Source organism: Bombus flavifrons, chromosome 2 (genome assembly GCF_040668555.2).
Source record: "Bombus flavifrons isolate JBK064 chromosome 2, iyBomFlav1_principal, whole genome shotgun sequence".
NCBI classification, from domain to species: domain Eukaryota; kingdom Metazoa; phylum Arthropoda; class Insecta; order Hymenoptera; family Apidae; genus Bombus; species Bombus flavifrons.
The window spans coordinates 11,099,964-11,125,169 of NC_138443.1; the positions used below are offsets into that span (position 1 = coordinate 11,099,964).

General features: G+C 36.0%; 2 protein-coding genes across 4 annotated transcripts in view; one reads left to right on the forward strand and one right to left on the reverse strand.

The window, feature by feature from the left end:
• The window catches only part of Gycalpha99B (guanylate cyclase 1 soluble subunit alpha 2), a 48,371-nt gene extending 33,697 nt beyond the window's left edge, over window positions 1-14,674 (reverse strand). The window contains exon 1 of the mRNA XM_069132096.1: window positions 13,456-14,674. Within this exon, the coding sequence (XP_068988197.1) occupies window positions 13,456-13,695 (240 nt within the window). The 5' untranslated portion in view covers window positions 13,696-14,674. The remainder of the gene's footprint in view (window positions 1-13,455) is intronic.
• Gycbeta100B (guanylate cyclase soluble subunit beta-1-like) overlaps window positions 1-25,206 on the forward strand; it is a 110,622-nt gene that overhangs the window by 41,650 nt on the left and 43,766 nt on the right. For all 3 annotated transcript variants that reach the window (XM_069132100.1, XM_069132101.1, XM_069132102.1), the window contains one exon: window positions 22,196-22,282. The gene's annotated coding sequence lies outside the window, so the exon portion shown is untranslated. The remainder of the gene's footprint in view (window positions 1-22,195; window positions 22,283-25,206) is intronic.

Here is a 25,206-nt window from a genome sequence, read left to right on the forward strand (position 1 = left end):
TATACCATGATTGTGAACATACTGTAGAGGTAGTTGTGTAAGCTGGAGGTCTAATTTGAACAGCATCTGATCATTAATATATAGGGTGTTCTATAATACATCACGAGACATATATTAGGGATGATCTAAAAGAAATATGTACCATTATACTTCAGACGTGTACTATGGGAAGATTCGACGACTGACTTGATAACAAAGATATAGAAGATTTTCACTTAGATTCAGAACCAATTCAAATTTTCGTGGAGGTTCAGAAAAAAGACGAGGCAACGTCAAATTCTATCATCGTTTCCGACTGCATTTGCACGGGGTAGCCATTAGCGATTAAACGAACGAACGAAGCGAACTTTAGCAGCTGTGGAACTTAAGTAGACGATGTGAAAGCTACTCGCTTTAATTTGCCGCGCTTTCAGCATTAGGAAGCTTAATCCCTTTAATTCTCGTTCACGAGGCAACTCGCACAAGAGAAACTCGACGAACGACAGCCGTTTAAAAAATTGGACGCGTCATCCGAAATGCTGCATCCGGTGATGTTCCCCAAACAACGCGCGACGAGTCGAAGTTTCCTGTTACCGAGCCCGGATGTTGCATTCTCTTCCGTCATAACGCGGGTACTTCCCTTGATGTCGTTAATTTTTAACACGTGCCGCTCTCCAAAGAATTGCATAATAAACGTCGCAACTGATGCATTACCTTCTTTCATCATTTTTTCGTTTGTACCGCTCGGAATAATGGAATATGAAACAGCTGGCGGTGTGTCTCGTGTAATATGAATGTATCTTTTAAGGATAAATACCAAGCAAGTAATATAAAAGTAGTACAAATGTTTTGCACGATGTTGGTTTTCGTCCTAAACCGTTGCTTTCCTTTTGGAATATTTTTCCAAGAAAATTGTTAGTTATTGGATTCTACTTTATACTTTGAATTTTTAATTCAGCTTATAATATTCTCAATACAAAGAAAGAAACGTTTGCACATTCACTTTCTGAAACAAATATTCAGATCTCGGAAACAAGGACTTCTATGGATTTTTTCATTTGTTTTAAAGTATAATTTTTACGTAATTAACATCTACAACTGTTGTTAAACATTGCGTGACTAAACAAAATTTAAAGTGTCCTTAATAGTAAAAAAATTTCTCAAATCTTACAATCATTTACGAATTATGGTGGAAAAATTTATTTAGAGTATTTAATGGAAAGATAAAGTATAAGAATATTCTGTAATATTTTATCGTTAGAGCGACATCGAACTGAGCGAACGTATGAAGAATTGTCCGAGGCTAGGCCAAAAAATTGCGTCGAGAAACTGAAGAACAAGATTTGGTCACAGGCGGAATCGTCATAATTTTTTTTTGACGAAAGCGGGTAACCTGATTAAATTAACGCTCCGTAAATCCGGTGAATTAAACGGCAAAGTGGAAAAGAATACGACATTTCATGGCGCGATGAAATTAAAAGTGGAACTGGTGTAGCGCAAAAATAATATCTCACTGACCGTGCCACTTCCTAGGTTAATTGCTCTCGACCCTTTTTGGTCGAATCAACCTATTCTAGTGTTCCTCTTTAAAAACGTTCGATAATTCTCCGCTCGGTTCGAAGAATTTTCACAAAGAAAATAAATACGTTGCAATCGATATTCCCTATGGCGCTGTTTCCACGTGAATTACTGACAAGCCGTAACAGATTTAGTGTAATCGTGTGATTAAATCTATTTGTAGTATCCTTCTAAAGAGTTTCTAGCTGGACGTCTTTACTGTCATACTTTCTATTAACGTTCTATTAACATACTTTCTGTTAATAACTGAATTAATTGTACGAAATACTAATAACTATTATATTATTTAATTAATGAGCTATTAAATATATTTCAAAGTTATAGATTAATCAAGAAGGAAGCGATAAAGAATGATCAAAGGAGCATATGTTGTATATATAGTAACATGTCTTCGATTTCACTTAATCCAGTAACACTGCTTTAAGGATGTAATTCTAAGTAACCTAACGACGAGCATTTCGTCTTACACCAACCGCGTTGAAATCTTATTACAATGTACGTGGACGTCTTGAAGATTTGTTATAGAAAAATAGAGATTGAGCACATGTTTATTAAATAATAGCTGTTTACTTTACTAACTCTTATTATACTTGACCAATCTATAGTTCTGACATGTGCTGTATGTTTCTAAAATTGAAAACCTATACAAAATAAAATTTTCTTACAATTATCCTTTATCGAGAGAATAATTTAGACAGGTGAAATATTGATTATCCGGACAGTAATATTCAATTCTATTTCAACCCTGTTTATACGATTGTACGACTTTCTTTGCAGTAAGTAAATTATGGAAAGCTATACAATTATGTGTAAAGTGGAAAACTATTTTGTGGATTTACACCTTGTGTTAGCTATCAGTGTACATGTGAAAAAGTTGTTCACAGTAACAAAGTGACTAGAGCGTAGAAAAGAAATGTACGAGCGATATGTGCTTCAGATCGAGTAACTAGTGGTTGAAAGTACATATATGTATATGTACAGGAAGCCGAGAGTGTTCTAAGCGGGTTCAGTGCGTTATGAGAGTCGTATAGTTAGAACGTTGAGCGGAGAGAGCATCAAGAGTTCTTCGAGGAAGCGTTTGGATAGACCGAGGCAAGAGAGAACGTTGCAGAAAATGTAAATGCAAATGGAACAATTGCTTTACTTAAATTATTCCATTATCAAAGAGATTCACATTACATGTACCACGTTATTACTTCTTGGATTGTGTTATCTGTGTTTTTGGTTACTTTAATTTAAAATTGTGTACCAGAGAAAAGTATCCCTTATTTATTAGTTTCGTTTCCATGAAGATTCTGCAAAAATTTCATTCTATTTTCTTTTGGGACGTCTAATTTAGAATTTAAAATCAGAAGTTTCAAACCTGTCAGTGATTATTGTAATTTCTATTTGGATATAGAAATTGTTGGGCGTAAATATAAGAGGATCTTCTACATTTATTGATGAACATTATAAAGTCTTTTTTTTATTTATAAGACACATATGATGCGAGTGAAAGTTAATGGATTTATAATGATACAAACAGAATATAAAATTTTGTGTTAAATATCATTAGATATCTTAATCTTTATGATCGATCTAGTACGTAAATTTCAACATTAAATTTCGTAAATCCTTTCCGATACATTCAATCGGGTTTCTCGATCTATCTGCAACTGTCAAAATTTGGAATCAACAACGTGTGGATCTCTCTGTTGTCGCTAGATGTTCACTTGGTGCAGTTAAAAGCACAGCGCTCTTTATTTACCTGGCAGAAATTAAAGTGCAACGTGTTCTTTCCCACTTTCGTCAGCGGTACGTGGCTGTTTGCTGTCGAATACTGACGAAGTTTGGTTACTACCAGGAAATGCATTGCGCGTGCGGCATCAGGGTCGAATATCAACTACGAGATGAAAGCGAGTTAGTAAAACAGGACAGAAAGTGACGCTAATGAAAATATTACGAGCTGAATTTCGTTTCCGGGAAGTTTAAAGTTCGCGAACCGACCATCTGATAGCGGTCAGATATTATGGCCGTTATCGATTCCAATTTTCCGCTACAAACTTCGTAGACCCCCTACTTAATTAGCAGCTAATAAAATACAGCTATTTGTCGTGGTTTCATCGATAAGAATGGAAAGTTCCTGTGAATAAATTCGGTGAATAGATGCAGAATGAAACTCTGTTTGGCGATGCATTAACCTTTCGTGGTACCACTTTTTCCCTTTTGAATACAAGGCCGAGCGAATTTTCACACTCAATTTAAGCGCTTGAATTTCAATTTTTATTAAAAAAACCTTTTAACGATCAATTAAAAAATATACTGGATACTAAAACGCAAACGTTAACAGGTAGTCCTGAATATTTTCAGTACATTAAAAAATTTATTTAAAGATTTTGAGTGATCAAAATAGATTCAAGCCTACTATGGTATTAGTAAAAAGTAGAGTACTGTAGAGGACGATTATTTGTCAATTTTGTAATATAGAGGACGAAGGAATAGTTTTGTTTTATTAAAGAGACTTTTCAGACAAATAGATGTGACGATAGAAATCTGGTGATATCAAGGGAAAATATCTTTATTCATATGGCACCTGGACGAAGTATCTTAGGTTAGTCAGTAATGTAATCCGTGACATCGCACGCTTTACGTCTTTTGACTTTGATATGATTTAATAGATTCCGCAAAGTGCCGGTTGATTAATGTACTCTGCATGTTAACATCTATCGATAGTTTAGGAAGTTTCATATTGAGGTGTCACATTCAACAAAGATCGACAGTGATGAAGTAACCAATTTCAACGAAGAAAATCTGGAATTTGCTAAAGATCAGATTGTGCACCTACGTTTCAGAGTTTGAATATATGATACGTTTATGTAAAGAAGATTTGATATTGAGATGTAACATATGATTGGACATGTTCTTGTTTTCATTTTACGATGTTAACATACTTGAGGAAACGTATGTTTTTGCATATACGTATGAAATGAGTTTTGTCTAATAATATTGAAGGAAAAGAAAGATGGAGATACTGATTGCGAGAGATTTCTATATTCCTTGTTTGTCATCTTTACATTACGTTCGAATCATCAAAAGTTGTGTGCGTTACGCCTTATTTCCTTAAAAACCTGAAATTCTAAACTAATTCAAATATACATGCTTTACAACTATTCGAACTTGCATTCAAACATTCTCTATTTCTCTATCCCTTTCACTCGATGCAGGGACATTCCCTAAGTTCCCTACATTCAAGCACATCCATCTAAAGCTTTGGAGAGTGTGCACTCTTTGCTTATACGGTGATCCTATGCACTTGGTTCAAATACTTATCCTTTACACCATTGATTGTACAAGGAGCAAGTATTCATCATTTATATACATATATATTGCTCTGTTCCCAATATTATTCACTTGATCCACAAAATCTTGTCACGCTCATAGATCGTCATTTTTACTTCAGTAAATTCTAAAAAAGAACTATAAATAGAACATAGAAATTTAGAACTATTCGCTTACATTTGTATGATATCGTCCGTTTAAATCTCATTTTAAATAGCTCTCGTCTACCAATTTCAACCCTCAACGTGATCGTACATAACATCAATAACCATTTTCTACTGATAGAATCGGCGGAATAAAATTGACTCTAAACTTTCGTTTGCAATATCTACCGGTATCGTATCTTTTACACGTACCGCGTGTTACATAGCGTACATTAAATTGACCGAACGAAACGCGAACGAATCAATCGACTAATGGCCCCGTTTCCACAAAATGGCAATGCAATTATCACGCACATCGGGTTGTCACAGCGCCGCATTGCCTTGAAGCTGCGGTTGCTTCGACTGAGAACCGCAACCGAACAGTCTCGCACACAGCTGTATTATCCGTTCGATTAAGATTAAACAACCCGGCTCGTCGAACCACTTCACTCCAAGGTAGAATGTAAAAGCCGCCTAAAAAACGAAAGTCAAGGATCTCCGTCTCTTTCGTCGACACCGTTTCTCGATTTTATCGATACTTATACCGAGGAGACGTCGACTCAACAGGTTATGCCTATGAATCGCTATTAAACGACAATCAATTTTCGTTTCCTTCGATCGGATTTCTTTGAACTTCATCTTGTCGAAATAGATTTCGTTACGGAGCTCGCGACTCGATTACGGATGCTAGCGAGTTCGCACTGAAATGGGAATACATACTTGATATTGCTCTTTTTCCATTGATGTATCCTGTGTATTGCATTGACGATTGTGTGAATTTTTCGCTCTACATCGAATATCGTATGGGAAATTTTAATTTAGAAGTGTTTAAAGAAGGAGTTCATTTCCTATCAAAATTTTTGCTTGCGATATATTTATATTCTTGGTTAAACTTGTAGCGGCATATGAGTCAACGGAAGATTTGAATCGGGAGAGACTCATATTATTGTGCCATGGTATTGTGCTAGGTTCAAAGGTAAACGAACTCCGGACAAAACGTTATCGCCGTTATTTGTAATTGAGTTACATTTGAACTTTTTATAATAACACCTGTCGATATAAATAGGCGAACATGCTCTCTAGGACAGTCATTGTAGCTAGTCAATATAGCGAGTCATATAGTCGAATAGCGAGCGACGATTAAGACCAGCGTACAATATCTCTGCACTTGTACTTAAAGTGATTTTAATATAATTAACTATTACAATTTTATCACTCGTCTCTTTAATTAATAAACTGACGCGTTTAATAATATCCACCTCAAACTATCTCTTCAATATATTTTTTAATTTTAAAAAATTTGCTTAATTCTTCGTCAAGTCATTTCATTAGGTCTTTTGTAGAACGCTAATATAATGCAGATATATGGTTTTCTGCTACTGCAAAATTGTCAAAGTGTGAAATTTACTATTAATACTAAATAGTATGAAATATGAAATACACCATTAAGAGTTCATATCGTTTAATTAATTTCTGCGTTGCTCCGCTTAAAACGGTATAACTCGTATTTATTTCCTCCAGTTGTTTTAAACTTTCTCCGATAAAAGAATTAATTAAACTAAATATCACGTCGTTCCTCCAAAAGCCAGGCACTTTACCATACAATTTGTTCATGAACCACAATTGAAGTAAATATAATGGAAGTGTGCAGAAGTACTTCGTACAACCCCTCTCGTCCATTAAATCATTGAATACACGAGTGAGCAACAATCCCATTCAACGACGTGATTCCACGCTCCTTCTTTTACACCCGCATTTGCATAACAACTTCAAAACGCGAATATCGCCCCCGTAAACCGAGTTAAACGACCGGTCGTGTAAAGAATTACAGCGTGCAGCTAGCTGATGCTTTCAGAGGATCGTGACGCGATGCGAGAGAAGAGTCAAGTAGCTCAAATTAGAAGCGATCAGCTAATTATTTTCAACAGAGTATCAATTCTGAGACGTTGCACAGTTTAGCATGCAGTGGACAAGAACCGAAATATGTAATCATTGTTTTGTTCTTATTATTCGATGATATATCATCGGCCTGTAAGTAACATAAATGTAAACGGTAATTGTCGCCAAAATAGACGATTAGTAAATGTCGTTCGTACGTCATAATCTAATTATTTGAAAATTAGCCCACTCATTCATTGTACATTCGTGTTTATCGATTCTTATGAAATAGTGTTTATTACCCCGAAAATGTAGAAAATTTGAGCAAAGATGCGTACAATCTCAGTTTCCAATAAAAAAATCTCTTTCTTTTTTTAAAGAGCAATTAAAAGAAAACGGTTCGCACCATCCTGTAACTCTGATTGTTCTATGTCAAGAAGGTATCTATTGTATTACATTGATATATAACCTTTTTCTGCTACAAACTGCTACACTGGATATTCTTTATCTTTTTAGTGAAACTCATTCATAATCGCCACTTGGTTGAAAAGTGGATCTCTGACCACACTTATTTCAAGAAAATGTTCAAAGTTACATAAAGACTCCGCTTTTTACTACATGTCAGCAAAGTGTTTAACCAAACGGAAGCAAGGATACATGAAAATAATAAAAAATAGAAAGATTGTTCCCAGTATCGGTACTATTTACTTAGATGTCACTGTATGTGGTTAGATAAAGAAATAAATATTTAAGATATTTTCCACGAACAAAAGGTAGGAAAAATATTAAAAAAGATTTAACGAACGGACTTTTACTCACGCCTGATATCATGTTTCAGCTGAGCTGCACATTATATATATTTTTTGATCTTTGTTTCGAACTGCCATTTAAATTTCACATTGTGAAACGTAAGAACGTGCAAAAGTGCGAACGTGGACTGCGAATGTTCGAACCTAGTCTGCTATCGTGCAAATATTGTCTGCAAACGTGGTCTGTGAATGTGGCATGGGAATTTTAATTTTCGTCCCGAATCCTCACTTAACTGTCGCATTGTGCGTCGTCCCAGTTCTAGAGGACGCGACGCGACGTTAAGATCTTTCGCTCGTGCGACGACTCGATGTTACAATTGGGTGAAGGTATGTGCTTACTGGCGAACAATTCACTTCTTTTCTGTAAATGTTAAGCTTATTTTTATTACTATCTTAACTTCTTACAATTTGTTAGATTCGTAGATATAAATTTCTTGAAGATAGGTGATAAATCCATGAAATTTGGAATCAAATACTGAATCATTTTTTAAATGTCCAATAAGATGTAAAAATGCATATTTGATATTACAAACAAGCGAAGGGACGTTTTGGTAATATGAAATGAATTAACGCGTTATTGAATTTTAAAATTGTCTATCATGTTTCCTGCCTGCAATTTGCATATACTTTGTCTACTGTACATGATAACACCATGCCCCGCGAATATATTTGTGGACAGTACGCAAATAAATAATATGATATAACAATAACGAACAGATGATGCGACGAACTGTTCGTGAAATGTAAATCAGTAATAGCCATAATCAGGATACACGTTAATATTTTCCAAATGAAACACAATGACCTCGGCAAAAATTTGGGAATGATGCCGAACGGTAAAAGGGGAAGCATGAATATGAATTCTTGGTGGTTAGCCGTTGAAAACTTGTCGGACATTGGATATGGAAATCGACCCGAAGTGAAGTTCGAAGTATCAAATTCGAATTAAGTGCTCGTAGCCTGAAACGTGTAGGGCAATATGCGCGATTTTAGCAAACAGGACGCCGCTGATTTGAAATTCATATTACGTGTTAGCTCGCATTACTCACTCTCTCTCTCTCGTTCTCCTTTCGCAGCTAAACAGAGACGAGTTATTGAAACGACGATTGTTTCGCGAATGTTGAACGTTGCCGCGTTAAGAATTCCTCGGATAGACCAACGCGAAATATTCGAAGTATCGGCAGTGGCAACGAGATTTCGCTGTATGTTTATATTGAAATGCAAAATTTTACTCGCAAATATGTCACGTTTATCTGTCGAATAAAATACTTAATTATTGTTCTGCGAATTTGTAACGGTAGAAAAGAACATGCTTAAAAGAGCGAAGTAAATTCATTATGGAGGAAAATGTCTAGAAATTCGCGAATTACACGCAGATGAACGATGCGATGTCGTTGTAATTTTGCAATAACGATTCTAGGTGACTCGGAATCTTTATATTTTTAATGATGCGTTGCATACAAGCGTTCAATCTCGCTATTGGAAATATAAAGCTGCTGAATTACACAGCCTCATCGTTGCAAGATCGCAACGACGTTGCATCGATTGCCTGCATTGGACCTTATATGTATTTTCAATAGTAAATTTCCAGTAAAAAATCGCACATATCACATGTCGCGACTGAAAATATTCACTTTTGGCATCGATATTTTTTACGATTTCTATTTTTCAAATCGCAAAGACGTGATATCATGAATTTGTAACGTGGACTTTTCTTGTTAGTGTGAAATAGCACATAAATCGCTACATTTATTATGTTATAATATAATGCTGCGAATCTATTGTCGGGAAATGTTCGCCACGGATATTTCACAATAGTTTGGGAGATCCTTTTTATCCAAGATTTTCTCTAGCGAATAGTGAATCGATTCTTCTCGATTGATGCGCTAGAGACTAATGGGAGTTTCATGACACGAACAGAGGGAGAAAAAACACGGAGGTTCGTCTCGAATGACCACAGCTTTCTTCTTACATTCTTACTGAGTGGCGATTTCGTTCCGCTTTGAACGATAGTCTCGTTAAAACTCTCACCTATTTTATAATAAATTTTCCAACAATTAAATTTTTCTCCTCTTGACCACGATCATTAGATCGAAAAAGTTTATTCACTTTTTCTATTGGAAATTTCAGTATCCCAAAATACACAGAATGCATATAATATTTAAAAATATAAAAAAAATCCAAAGTAAAGTATCTTTAGAATATCTTGCAAGTGAAATAAGTTTCCATTTACGTCTCACTTTTGAATTACGTTTATAGAAATATGAATTTTCATAAATATCTACAATACATCGATTATTAACAAAGATTAAGTTGTTTTTATGGAATTATGTTGATAAGATTTTTGATCTTGTAGTAGATATTTGAATACTACATTAAAATATGACTTAGAATCGAAGTTTGTTGTGCGTCGCTTCATAGGCCCATTTTTTCGATACTGTTCCAGTTGTAATGATACTTTTATCAAGATGATGAAGTAGAATAACGAAGTCGGGATAACTACAAAATGAACCTACTAAAAAGGTTATTCGGAGCAATGTAATTAATGTAAGCAGAGGCTGGATATTCGAAGAACAAGTTAGAAAATTGACGTAATAACGAATACTTCGGTATTATACAAATTTTCATTTCTTTCCGAATATTAATTCTATTAATTCTATATAAAAGAATAATTACGTTATGAAAAGACAGCGTAATTCAGGTGTCTAAGGCGCGGAGTAATTAAATATCGTGAAAAGGCTTTGCTATCATTCAAATGTTACTGAACGACTATGATTGGCTTATTCGACACAAAGAACTGCAACCCTATTACTCCATATAATACGCTCTGGTGCTTCAAAGAAAAAATTACGTTAATAATGACGATCGATTTCGTGATTCCCAATTTAGTTTCGCTAGTTCTATAGCATCCATAATTTTGCTACACAGTGTAGTTTTCATAACTGTTTTATAATGTACTTCATAGTTCTAAACATTTTATCATTTAATATACGAGTACTCTTCTCATACATAGCTTCATAATTTACATAGAATTGCGATACGGATGCGATAATCGTTGTACGAAGATCGTGACCGTAATTTCTTATCTTCCTACCTTTACTTAACTGCAAAATAAAATTTATGTACGAGATTACCTTAAAAGATAAAATACAATAAAACAATGACACAAACACGTAGACTCAGTTTTTACCAATTGCTGTTTGCTATTCTGTGGTTAACAATTCTTCCAAATTTCAATATCTTGCGCGCAATAAACTTCTTTTAATTTCACCACACATCAATTCTGTATCGCGAAAACGATCATTGGTACTTTAATTAAAACGGTTTTCAAATTAATTCAGTAAGACACATAGCGCAAATCGCAGAAACGGAAAAAGTTAGCGAAATCCGTCGAACGTTGGACTCGTCGATCATTCGAGGGCTGATAAGCGATCGGAATTACGCGTTGGTTTTTATCGAGTGCGATGGCGCGAAAAGGTTTCCGCGAGTGTTTTCACGAGTTCTGGAATACCGCTTGGCCTCCGGTAAACGGGAAATAGGTTTCGCCATACGACAGAAAATTTTCCACAGCGTTTTTGTAGCTGGCAGCAAAACAGGGGAGCCCTCCGTATAGGTTTATTGCACATTTCCGACCCAATTCCCGAGGTCAAAATTCTAATTTGTACTACAAGCGGGCATGTTGCTCGTGTTTCTTTGCGAACGGTTTCGATGATTTTATCTTTGATAATGAAACGCTTCCGAGAACGATCAACAAATCGTTTTCTTCCTCGTTTTCCCGTTTTCTGTTACCAGATGATCTCGCACATATAAAACAACAAATACATTTTTTTACCGTTTTTCTGTTCCGGCGAAATACGTATTTCATTCGGATGAACGATGATAGCGTCGATAGTGCAAGAAATCTTGTTTCTTTGGTGAAAAGATATGTTTTCCGGTTTTGGAAGAAGCGACGGAGATTCCAGTGGCGACATGATACGAAGCATGGTTATTATATGACAATTACATATAGGCGAATGATGTAACTTGCACTTGAGGCACGTAGAAAACTTTGAAAGTAAATAACTTGAAAAGTTTTCAGTATCTGGTATTATGTGGTGAGTGATTTGTAGAGAGGAGGAAGTTCGATACATGTTTCGAAAATAGTATTAAAATTTATGATCAGACGTTGGCGCCCTCTTCTTATAAATCAACAAACGATGGATTGGTTTAGATGACAATTGTTACTTTCTTACATCCTGTATTATAAATTTTATTTTTCTGAATTTCTGCTTCAGTTAGCTTTGACTTTCAAATATTAATGACTTAAAAGCGATGAAATCTGCTTCAGTAAAGCGGTAAATTAATTGATATTGACTTTGACAAGATGTTCAGAGCAGTTTTTTTAGCGAGATTCGATCTGTATAATTTTCACTATCTTTTTTACTGTACTATTTCACTGTAGTTAAAGGAACTTGATTTTAATATAAAATTTAATTAAAAAATGCGTACGTTTAAATGAACGTCTTCACTTAAAACATCAATTATCCACCATCGTACAAAGGATAATTTATGATAAAAAAATTGAATATATGAAAACTGCTACATTTGGAACATGCAGTAATGTCTATATTTGCGAATAATTTGCTTTCAATTTGTACCTTGGACAGAAACGGTTAAACTGCTAGCTCATGTAGGATAACATCGGAAAGTGATACAAATCAAAGATAATGGTGACATCTGCTACAGATTCTGTCTTGATGTGTTGTATCTGTGTAAAAGCTTTATGACATCATACTCTTTTTTCAAATGATAAAAGATAGATAGTAAACCGTAATAAACTGAGTTTGAAGAAACCATAATACAAAAATGTCTCAATAAATATTACACAACAATTTCATCAAATTATCAATAAAACAAAGACTAATTTTAAACTGGAATTGTTTCCAAATACAATTTCGTGCAGACATATGTATAGAAAGTTACAGCGATAACTTATTTCACTGTTAATTTTAAATGATTGTTATTTTTCTTTAAATAAATATTTTACTAACGAGAATATACATATACATATTCATACGTATTAATTAAATTTTCAATTCATGCGAACTTTATAGATATATTTTACGAAGAAAAAGGAAATAAAAAGATTCGATGCAACGTGAATGGAAATTCAAGGAAACTGAAGTAAAAGAAATCCATGAATAACTCATACTTTGCAAAGTTCGTTTCAATTTCCCTCTGGAAGAACAAAAACCAAGGCTTCTCTTTCCAGAGACTCGTATTATAACCGCACCGCGTATTTATCAAGAATTCTACGCTTCGATTACTGAATTCTATCACCCTACAAATCACACATGTACCTACAACTTCCAAATATTCTACTTATTACACCTCCCCATCCTGAATCGCGCTCGCCTTGAATGTAATAATTGCGTGGGGAACCGAAAGATGAAGAGAAGAAACCCGGGAAAATTGAATTCCCAAGTTTCATGAAAAATTTATCGAAAGGCGACAAACTCGACAAGCGGGAAGTCGCATAAATTCCTTTCCCCTGCCTTCGTCTTACTTAAACTTGGTTCTGCGTTCAACTTTCTCAAGCGTGTGATTCCTCAACTCGCTAATCCAAGAAAGCAATAGCTTGACTTTCGCGCGCGAATATCTCGCTTAATAACGGTAGCTTTGTATCTACTTTAAAATCTCGGTTTTCTACTGTACTCTTATGAAAAAAGTCGTGAAATTAATTGTGACATAGAAATAGATGAAGACGATACCGATGGATTTGTCAGCACGAGTACAGCGGCCCTCAGATGCTTTAGGTTCAAGGTCTGCATATCCTCTGCATCTTCGGTTTCCTCTCTCATCAGCAACGACGTAACTTCAAAGGACGATTGTCTAGACTTGCTACCGCCATTCTGTCCCAATCTGGCGATACTCGAGCGATCGTTGTCCCTCCTGATGGTCTGCTTGTCGCGGCCTGCCTTCAAGAGATCCCGTGAAAAAGGACATGCCATGTTGTTTATCGATGAACCGTCGTGGAGATCGCTGTCAGCGATGCGGGCTACGGGAACTCTAGCGCGCGGCGTGAATCGTTCGATCGTTAGGTCGCATTAAATGAACACTAGAGTGTTACGCGGTACTCTCATGTTTATCAGCGATCAACTGTGCAGTTGATAGCACTTCCTCCACTCTTTCTTCTCTCGTTTTTGATGTTGCTCGTACTTCGTCTCGGCAACGAAGCGGTATCTTCCCTTTCCAAACGTTTCAACGAAACAACGCGCGCGTCCAGTATTTGCTCGTCTCTGTCCTGTCTGGTTTTCGTGTCAGCCGATCCACTCGCATCGTTGCCCTAGAGCTCGTGCCGGGTCAGACACCTGCCGCGACTTCCGTCCGGCCTCGTGCACCAGACCACGTTTAACAACGCTATCATTTCTCTAATTGTAAACGAAATTCACTTATTACCAGTTGCTGGCGGCCGCTTATCGCAGTTCGTGTCACCGCAATGCAATCAGCACTTAACACGCGGCGTTCTCTGCGAGCTACTACCGGATAAGCGTTGGTGCACGCGGTTACATAGTAGCAACCCCTAAATAGCCGCTCTCAACCCCTTGGTCGGTGGCCGCTCACGCTCCTCTCCCTATCTTCCTGTCAATCACTCGATTTTTATCTGTCAAGTCTGGACGAACACTAGCGAAACAATAATTGAATTCTCGCGACGGATAGTCAACTTCTTCTCGTATATTTTCTTTTCTTTCTTTCTTTCCTTCAAAGAAGCGAGGAAACACGTTCCTCCACCGACTTTTCAGTCAGACTACTTGATTGTTCGTCGAGTAAAATAATTCGCGCGTGTTTCACCGTTTTTCAACGTGTATCACGGTGCACGATCTGTCGTCGATTGCGAAAGCACGCTACGTACGGTGGCGTGTCGGAGCGCGTAGCGCCATACTAGTCGCGGATTGACCGAGGCGCAACGAGCAGCGCCGAGTGTTGGTTGCTTGGGGGTAAGCGGCGGACGGGGTGGAGTGGAAACGATTGGCGGGGTGAGCGTCGGGACGCGGAGCTGCGAGGAGCGTCAAGGCGCCACGATGGACGGTGGTAGAAACGCCTGCGCGAATATTCAGCCCCTCTCGACCTACCGAATAAGAGTGAAAGAGAGAGAGAGAGAATGGCTTTTTCTCTTTACTGGTAGCTCTTTCAACCGCAAACGAAAACCTGCTCCCTCTGCCCTACTTGCCTGCCTGTCTGCCAGCTTTTCCCGTCACCGGTATCTCTCGATCCCTTCTGCTCGTTCTACCAACCAGAATTTACGGAGATCTTCCCCGTCCAACTCTTTTCGTGGCCCCGTTTCGTCGACGCGAGTTCGAAACAGCCGATTGACAGCTACGACTCTCGACTGTCGATGAAATTTGGCCTGGCCCTTCTACGTTTCTACGATTCCGTAGAATGCCGTGTGCACACGACGTCTTAACAGACGTATACGTCGAATAGAAAGCGTGTTAGCCCGTTTGTGCTCCTTTGGATGGAACTTTGTTAGCAGTAGAGAACTTCTCTGATAAACAGTGCAAGCTTAACGCTCGAGGCTAGTATCGCAGTATCGGGAAATTTATCGCCAGCTGGTCTGGGATGTGGAGAAGATATTCAGGCTAGGGAACGAATTTTGTTTGGAATTGCAGTTTTCAGTCTCGGTTTTAAGAGAATCTGCTTAATCCTGTAATCTGATACAGCGGCGCGTGAATAAATGGTTTTGTTGCTGAGCAAGAAATTGAATTTTTGAATGTAAATTGCAATTTCAGGCGAGCATAATCAAACGCTGCTCCGGGTCGTTCCTGTGGCTCGATTTCAATAATAAACGCTATACGAATGCCGAGCTTCATTTTCTAATATTTGCATCACAAAAACCAATGCTCGAAGCTTACTTCTGATAAAAAATCTTTATATGAATATAAATTTTATCTTTAATATTCTCATTATGCCCACGTGTTTAAAGTTTTATTACTGACGCAGTAAAAGAAGATTCATATAAAACAGGCTCAGGGCATTTGCACGAAAGAAATGTTTCATCTTCGTTTGCACGCTTTTATTAATATTATATTTCACGTATGAAAATTGCAAATCTTTTTAATCTTATATATTTAATATATTTGGAACAAACCTTTCATAAAACCTATGTCGGGAATAAAATTCACAGTACAATATTTATTCCAATATTTATTTATATCATGCAATAATCTTCTATGCATTTTTTAAGTCTTTCTCCGCTCCTTCTAGAACAAATACTTAATTCAACGACACTTACCATAAGAATGAATAACTTTTCTGTATCGACTATAATATTTGATATTCTGTTTCAGCATTATCTAAAAATGGCAGACCCTAATTATTTTCTAGCTATGTACAAAGGCACACGGTATATATGTGTGTGTACTTGAGAGACGAATAGGAATATGCAAGAGGGGGTCGAGTTTGTCGGGTGCGAGGCATATAACAAAGGACTTGAGAAAATTGACCCGCGAGCTACGGTCGTGCATGTAGGGCGAAAGAGGGAAGAATTCGCAGATGTATATTTGCTTCCAGCTTTCCTATATTTCACGTAGCGAGAACGTCAGTGGGAGGTTTATTTAACAAACGTTGAGGGGTCGTTGAATAGAAGAGAAATACACACGCCCAGCAACCTTTCTCTTTTACCGTCCTCCTCTCTTTCATCTTCTTTTAAGACTTTTCACTCTCTATGAGGAATCTTAGAGAATATAATATATGTGAAAGTAGTGACTGTTCTTGGAAATGTAGGTCACTGCGCTTCCATAAGTTTTAATATTCTGGTCCATTATAGAGTTACACGGACACCGAGGGTAGCGACCATATTCGAGTCATTCCTTAAAATTTCCTCCTATCGACTTCCTTTTAGCGGTAGTAAAACTTATAATTTTAAACATTGACGAAGAGATAGGGATAAGGGTTACCTCAGTTTAAGGCTAATAATTTCTGCCTCGATAATTATCAGATATTTTAAAAATATCCCCTCGATGGTGTCGTGTTTGAGGTGTTACTCTTAACAGATGAGAATATATTTATAAAATTTCACTAGAAAATTATGTCTGTATATCAAAAATTTTCCACTGACATATCATATCTTATATCAAAAGATGGAAGAGAAAACAGAAGTAAGTAAAACTCGGATATCATCATTTAATGGTAGCAATATATAGTACAAATCGGAAATACATTAGAAGAATTATTTTATTCTTAACATCATAAAACTAGCTTCAACGATTTCGTTGTTAACTACTATGCTTCCAAGGAAATTATTAGCAGTAGCAATTACCGAATCGGTCTCGGTACGAATTAACCACTTTCCTTTGTTCAGAAATAATCTCTCGAGTAGTCATTGATTATCGAAGTTCTTGTCAAATGGCTCGAAAGTTGTTATGAAAGAATAAGTCGAAAGCCACAAAACAAACCAAAAGTAATAACTCCCATCCTCTACTCCTCTATCTTTTCGGACCTCGATGGTTTTCCCTGTTTCGAGAGCCTTTCTTAGCATCTTCAAGTATACGTACTTTCTTTGCATTGTACACTTAATGACGAAGCGAATTCGCGAGCGGTTAGTTCATTTTGCTTGAAAGCAATGTCTTAAAACGACAGATTCTTTTGTAACTCTAATAACTCTGTTCTGCCTGCAGGCGGGACGAACCTTTATCCGAAGGAGAAACGCTTCACCGTCTTTGTGTTCGAGACTCTTAACATTAAGTCTCGGGAGAGACGTTGCGAGATAGAAGTAAAATAAACGTGTTTCTCCGAATAAAAATAAACGCATTTGTTACAGAGCAACTTGACTGGCTGATTTGCAGAGAACTTTGCAACATAATTCTGTTACAGTGTAAATTAGTTAACTGATTTCAGGAAAAGTCAAAAATTAAACATACTACGAGCCGAACTCGGTTGTTACGGGTGTAATAATCAAAAGTTTATTGTCAGAGCCTAATTAGTTCGTAACTTTCACTACGTAGTAGAAGTAGTAGCTATTTGACATTTCAGCGTACGATAAACATTCTCGTCGCTTTATATAAACTTTCCAGCTTCTATTCAGTGATATTTATTAACAGAGAAAAACTCTACCTTGCGATAGGTAAATGCGGAATTGTGATTAAATTCGAACATGTGATTAAACGCGAACATGTGGTTAAATCCAATTGAATAATCGACGAGTAATTCATAAATTAATATCGTCATTCCTTTCAAATAAACCACTGTATATTTTGCATTAGTTCGCTCATTATGATATTACAAAATTTGATATCATTGTTTTAACGATGATCATTTGCAAAGCTTTGAAAGTTTCCAAGAATATTAATCGTCAAAGGATCAGACTGTCGATGAAATATTCTAATCTTTGAGTCAGTATACTAGAGAAATTCAAAAAGGACGTTGTGATACTATAATAACACTTTCATGCAAGATAGAAGACATTTTCAAACTTTATGTACGTTTCTTTAAATCACAAAAACATCGCTCACAGCATGAATTCAACTCTGTCGTTGCCAAATATGTGCTTTGCCTTTCGTTATCTCTTTTCTCCTAACTTTTCTTTATATTCCACCGAAAAAGTTCTATCATCATTGTTCTCATTCCGTTTGATTAGTAGTGGAGGTTCGTACTTCCAAGGTAATTTCACGGAAAAAACGCCTGAACGTGTGTAATTGAAACCAACGTTTCTGAATATTGTTAGAAGAATCCTGTTGGCGAGAATGAGAAAATAAAATACCTTGCAAAGTAGGTGTATCTAATGCTTCAGTACCTCTAATGGAATTCTCTGATGGTCAAACAATATTCAATAACACGCAGCGAAACGTAGCCAGCGTACACGTCACACTCTCTACAGTATTTAATTTGCTATTATTCATTACGGAAATTGCATGACTAGACTGTTTGCTAAGTTCCGTAAATTTTTCGCAATATTCTCCTATTTGCTAGTATATCGTTCGTACAGAACTAAATTTACCGTGTGATTTTCGGACGGCAGTGTATGAATTAGTGGCGGTATTCAACAATTTTAAACGAGATCTCTTTTCAGATATCAAAATAATTAGAACTACATATTTAAAATTCTATTGCTCTATTAGCATGATAAACCAATTAGTCAGAAATATTTTGTAAATATAAATTATATTTGAAAAATATTCGCATGTCTGACTTGAATCATGCAGATTACTACTTGTAAGAATATTTCAACTTTGCGTTCGTAGAGAACTACATCGAAGAATTATTAATGCGATTAATAAAAGAATTTTAGTTTACAAAAATTACCGATTCATTATTACAAACCTTGAATTCATCGAAAAATAACTTTTAAAGATCACTTTAACTTTTTCAACTTCATTAACGGTCCATTAAAAAACAAAACATTTCCTTTCTACAAACCTACGGGATAGCAGACTAAACAATTCGCAACACGTAGACAAACCCTTTTTCGAAAAGAAGAGAAGTAGAAATAAATAAACGTGTTTTCTAGAAGTAGCAGCTCTTAGACAAACTCGACTGGAAATTTCCTATGCATAGAATGTATCTATAACAGTAAACAGTAAAATCCGAAGAAACACGAAACAGAGTACAAGAAAGACAAACGTAGCAGATCTCCTTTGTAGCTACAAATAGATTCAGATCGGATTCATTGTCTTATCAGAAGGGGGTAATTTCTGAAACTCCGTAAACGACGCACGTGCTTGGAAACAACGAGGTTTGTTACGATCGAAACAAACAAACTTTTAAAATCGCTACGAGAATTCTCTAGCAACACAGCGTGACATCTCTACCGTGTTTCTGTGTCACGTATGTCGCTATATACGAACGCTTGCACTACTTGAGACCGCGCACAGCCAGATCGATGTAGCCTAATTAGCGGTCACTAATTTTTTTGTCCCACTATCTCTCTCTTCCTCTCTCTAACCTCGAGTAGGTAAGATGCTGTGCAATTTAGTTCTATCCTGGATCCTCTTGCGTAATTAAATTGATATTATTCGTGGAATTAGTATAATTAATAATTAAAATTACCAGAGTGTTCGAACTAATTATATCATCACATATCTTTTTATTGAAATTTAATAAATTTTCTACATTTTTGCAAATTTGAATGAATTTTGTAAATTATATGGATAATGCTTGCTTTTCCTTTCTAATAGTAAGTGCCTGCTCCCCGTAATTCTCATTTTGCTTTCCTTCTTACAAATTTCATATCATAGTTTTAGTATTTTAGTGTAAGTAGTTCTAGTTTTTATCGTATTTTTCATTCTTTCGTAAAGTGAAAAGTTTGATGATAAAGTTCTACATAGATAAATTTTTCAATTATAAGTCAGCAGTAAAATTGGTGAACTGTGTGTGTGTGTGTTATAGAAGTTCTTAATGTACAACTTGTAATTTGTCAATTCACTAATGTGATTAGTTGGTATATCGTGGTGAAGGAGGAAACCTTGTATCTCGATGTATAATGGAAAGAAGAAGCGTAGTCGAGAGATGGAAGAATCGAATGACAGCGTGACAACAAAGGCTAAAGTTTTTATAGCTCGTCGTTCGTGGTTTCGCTGCGATATTAGATTAATGTCAGCGAGTTTATTCCACAGGGTTGACCGTACGTCGATGTTAATGGAATTTTGAATGGCGTTCCAAGTTTGATACGAATTTGTTATAGTTATGTATGCATCGTGTTGTATGGAAATTTTATTACTACATTTGTGATCAGAATCGAAATTGGCGCAAATCGCGTGCACAGTTACTTTTTCTGCGTTACAAAAATTTACATTTCAGTGTAAAAAGGAGATCTTTGGTTCTTTGAATGTATAATGATTACGTGAACTTTTGAAAACTGTCGAATCCTTGGATTTGTCTCTTTTTGGGAGCCATTCTTATCAATAAAGAAATTGGCTAAAATAGAAAATAAGGGAAAGACATCGGCGTATTGCTATTGTTGAAAAATTATTATGTTATCCTTAACATCGAGGATAATAGTGCCTCCATGCGATTAATATGAAAAAGAGTGTCAGAGAATCGTGAAGTCTCGGAGGGATTAAAAGTAACAGAGGATACTTTCTCTGGATTGTTACAATGTCGTGGCAAGACGTTAAATTAATGTGAGCGACTTCTGCCACACGGGATACGTAAACAACGACAGAAATACTTGAAACTTTAGGTAGAGAAAACAATACTGGAAGTTTCAGACATATATTTCTGTCGAGTATACTTTGCTATTCTTATGTCAATAGAAATACTTGTTACTTTTGAACAAAATGTGTTTATCGACGTCATCTCGAATAAAATATTAAAAAAGCGGTGTAATATAATTTTTGTTATAACGTAAACAGTTAATTTACGTAAACGTTAGATCGGAAAAACTATATCCTTTAATATTGATGGTTATAACAATTGATTACTAAGTTGACTAGAATAAATTTTAGTAGACCACATGATTAAACCCAATGTAGTTTATATTACACCAAACCATCGCAATTAAAACACGTATTTATGTTGTAATTTACTACAACCATCTCATTTAGCAATTTATAAATTACGAAACACTGTCATTAAGTACTACACATTTAGCAATACTAATCCTGATCTAGTTTAAATGTATTTGACAAATAAATCAATTCACAATAATGACTCTCCGGTGAACCTGATAATAGCAATTAAAAAGTACATATATAGTTTATAATACAAATAATGTTCGTAGGTTATATTTGTAATACATGAAGGTAATAAACACCTATAGTAGAATCTCCGTTATGCGAATACAAGGAATGTGCGGGTACCCGAAATGACGGATGCCAGAGGTCCGGATTGGGTCAGGTAGCGATCAGGATGGGTCGAATCGGATTATTTCGGAATTAGATTTTCAATTCGGAATCCGGTGCTCGATTCAAAACATAATTTTTCCGCCACCTTGTATTTAAAGTTATCTTAAATACACTAAAACAGTATACGTTTAAACCAAATTCCAGTATAAGTTAACTCGATTTAAAAATATAAAACGAAATGGGATATATGAACCATTTAATGCAAAAGTGATGTGACTCGATTTTTTGCCTATTTGATTTAACACCACATCTCGGAAGCGTAACCTTCATTTTGTTTTGTGCAAACGCGGTGTAAGTATATCTTCATTAGTTTCTCGGTGGATAGCAGAATAAGTGAGAATCGCCCACTCGACCCTTTACAGAAGTTTTACTTTATCCTTCATTATACAGTAATCAACTTTTTTGACTTACACCACTTTTGCATTAAACGACTCATATAAAAAGTTAGTACCACTTAGGAATAAGATTACATTTAAGTAATATTACCTTTTCTGGAATGTAAAATAATTTAAAATACAAGAAAAGACAGATGCTCCGCTGTTCAATGATTCTTCTATGAAACGGTTACGTTCTTGTATTAATTCGAATACTAAAGTTCTACTGTTTCATTTATCATTAAAAATACATCGAGAAGACGTTGAAATTATCAAAAATATCATCTTTGTTCCAGGTCTCACGTTTCAATTTCTTCAATCGCGTCAGAAGGGTCAGGATGGTGCAGTGGTGGAATTAATTCAGCGCTCTCGTGCAAAGCTAAGTTAGTGATGCTTAATTTTTCCCAAGTACAATGGACGGCTGCGTTGCATGCAGGATGAAGTTGGTATTACTTTCATTAAGAAGTTAATATTTTACGAGATACGCGAATGGAAAGCGCGAAGCATAATGCAGGCAGCAAATACAAACCGGCGCAATAATCTCTCAGCAGAATGGGATAGTAGGAGCGTGGCAGGCAGAAGGTAAATGCAGAAATTTGCGGCCAACTAAATGGCGACATACGAGCTCGAAGATTTAATTGCATAGCCCTCGTGTCTGTAATAGAAATCCTTTCCACGAATTCTATAAACTGGCTCGTGCTTCAAACAGGGTTGCTCGTTTTACTCTTGAAATCGCGTATGCAGGGTACTTCAGCGACGATCGACCAATGCAAAAGCAATGCGAACATTTCACATATAACTGTTTCACACGAAAATATCGTACTCGACTGTGTTCTCAAAGTAAAATTGTTTTTCTGCTCCTATAAGTTGCAGCTGCTTACTTTGTAGATAACAGACGAAAACGACCGTTATCTTTAACATGAACTCAAGACTGCAGTGTTTGTGTCACAGAGTGGTCCAATTTTTCTAAGGTCAGAAATACGAATCGATTTGTTGAAAGAAGATTTTACGCAATGCCGAATTTCTGAAACTCTCGTGTGGAATTTTTATCTAAATTAGACGATGACGATTGTTATTTTAATTATACGAACGCTTGCAATTGTAATAGTAGATGAAGCAAACTAAATTCCAATCCAATTATCCGAATGTGGATCCTAACTATCTGCATATTTATTCGAGAATTACAGGTAAAGGAGGAAATTGGAGAATTTCTATTGTTAATGCTTGTTCTCCTGTGTATTTAGGAAATTCTACAGTATTTATTTAACATATAAAATATTAACGTATAAAATACACATGCAATGAATTTTGTTAGTGAAATCAGTTATAGTAGTTTACAGTACGGAAGTCATAGTTCATAATTCGGAAATGTGATACATGTGTACCTATTTATATAAGCTGTTTTCTCTGTTTTTTCCCGTTATTGAAGGACACTTTGTATAAGTCTCTACAGGAATCGATAAAATATCTTGTAGAAAGTTTCGGAACTTTATCTTGTTCGTGAAGATCAACGAGGGCAGGAATTATAAAATATGTAGTCCTCGTGGGATTCGTGTTCAAAAATCGTTCTTGGAAGTCGGAGAGAGACGTGGCGAAACGTACAGGGGAACATTGCCCAAGAGAATTATTAGCCATTGCACGGATCCTCAAACTCGACCACTACGTGACGCAGAGAAATGGGAATACAGGAAGCAAATGTCCTGGGAACGTTTGAACAGCGTGCACGAGGTCCTCGTAAGTTCGCTCCCAAACGCTGTTATCAAAATGGTAGTACGTGATTCGTCTACTTGCCTATTTACTTTGCATTTGGTAAATACGGGGCAAGGTACGATTCGATAACTGATTTGAAAATTGAGGCGATACATGCGAACCGGCGGCACGTAAACGAATAAATTTTAAATAAATTTGAACTGAGAGATCATAATATTCTTGCATGTTTAGAGATATTATGGATAATGAGTTAAAGAACGAAACATATAATAGCTTTATTGTTAGTCTGTATCGTATAGACAATTATAATAATAAATGAGATAATGAAGATTTGGCAAATAAATTTTTGACAGTATATCGTTAAAGATTTCACAGTAAACTTAACAAATTCCAGGTATCATATTCATTATTCAGAAGACGATTCTCTTTTAGGAAAGTGATATTAAAATTGGTTCAAAACAAACACAAGAATAATAGTAGACATATCGATTTACCTAAAGAAACGTTTATTTAGGAAATTGAGCAATATTTTAGCTATGTATCTTCTATTCTTTGATTGTTTTAATTCTACATTTAAATAAGCACATTTTTCATAAAAATATTAATTTCATTAAACAAGGGCACATAATTTCCATAAATAAAAATAGGTTATAGGAATGTAAAACAGAGAAACGACTCTGTTCTATATCAGATGGTTCTGACATTTCTAGCGGAGTAATAAATCGAGGCTCCAACTCTTCAACGCTCAGCGCGATAAAAAATAAACATTCAAGTCGGTAGTTCATGCGTAAAAATGCCAAGCAGCGACCTGCAGTCTTCGTACGTGTAACGGCAAATTTCCAAATTGTAATGGGTACAAATGATAGAAATTACGTGGGAAATCGGTGTAGCTTTTCACCGTCGCGTTGTAGGTATATCCCGTGTCAGATATAACGGTTAATGAAATTTGCAACAGGAACTTGTCGCAATAACGGCTGTCAAGAAGAAATATCGATTCTGATGCATGCACGTATACACATTCCACACCGGCAATTACACCTCGTCAAATGGAACGCACTATGCGTTTTAATTTCCATCTCGAGTTAAGTCGAACTGCCCTCTAAATCCAACTATATGATTTTTAACGTAGCCCAAACTAAATCATTGTGTCGCGCGATATTATAATTTATACTACGTATCTCCTTGATTCTCTGAAATTTTCTATACTCTTGTTAATTATGGCATATTCCTCGGTGACGATACGTATTTGAATGTATAATTCAGTTCGAAACTTCACGTTGCATTACAATTTTCGCAGATACCATTAAATTTATGGGAAGTGATGTACATCATTATAACATAGTGTATTTCACTGGTTTCACACAGACAAAACGAAACTCTAAAAAGGCAGAATACAGAAGTAATTAAAATTACTCTTTACATCGTGAAAGAAGGGTTTAAAGTATTCAGTTTCTATACGAACTGCCGAAACAATGCGTGAAAATTATCTAGTGATATTGACGACGAGTATAGGCTGAAAGGGCCACGCTTCGTCTCAATTGGACTCGAAAGCTCTGGAATATTCAGCTGGTGCAAGAAATTGCAGCTTTTCCATGCC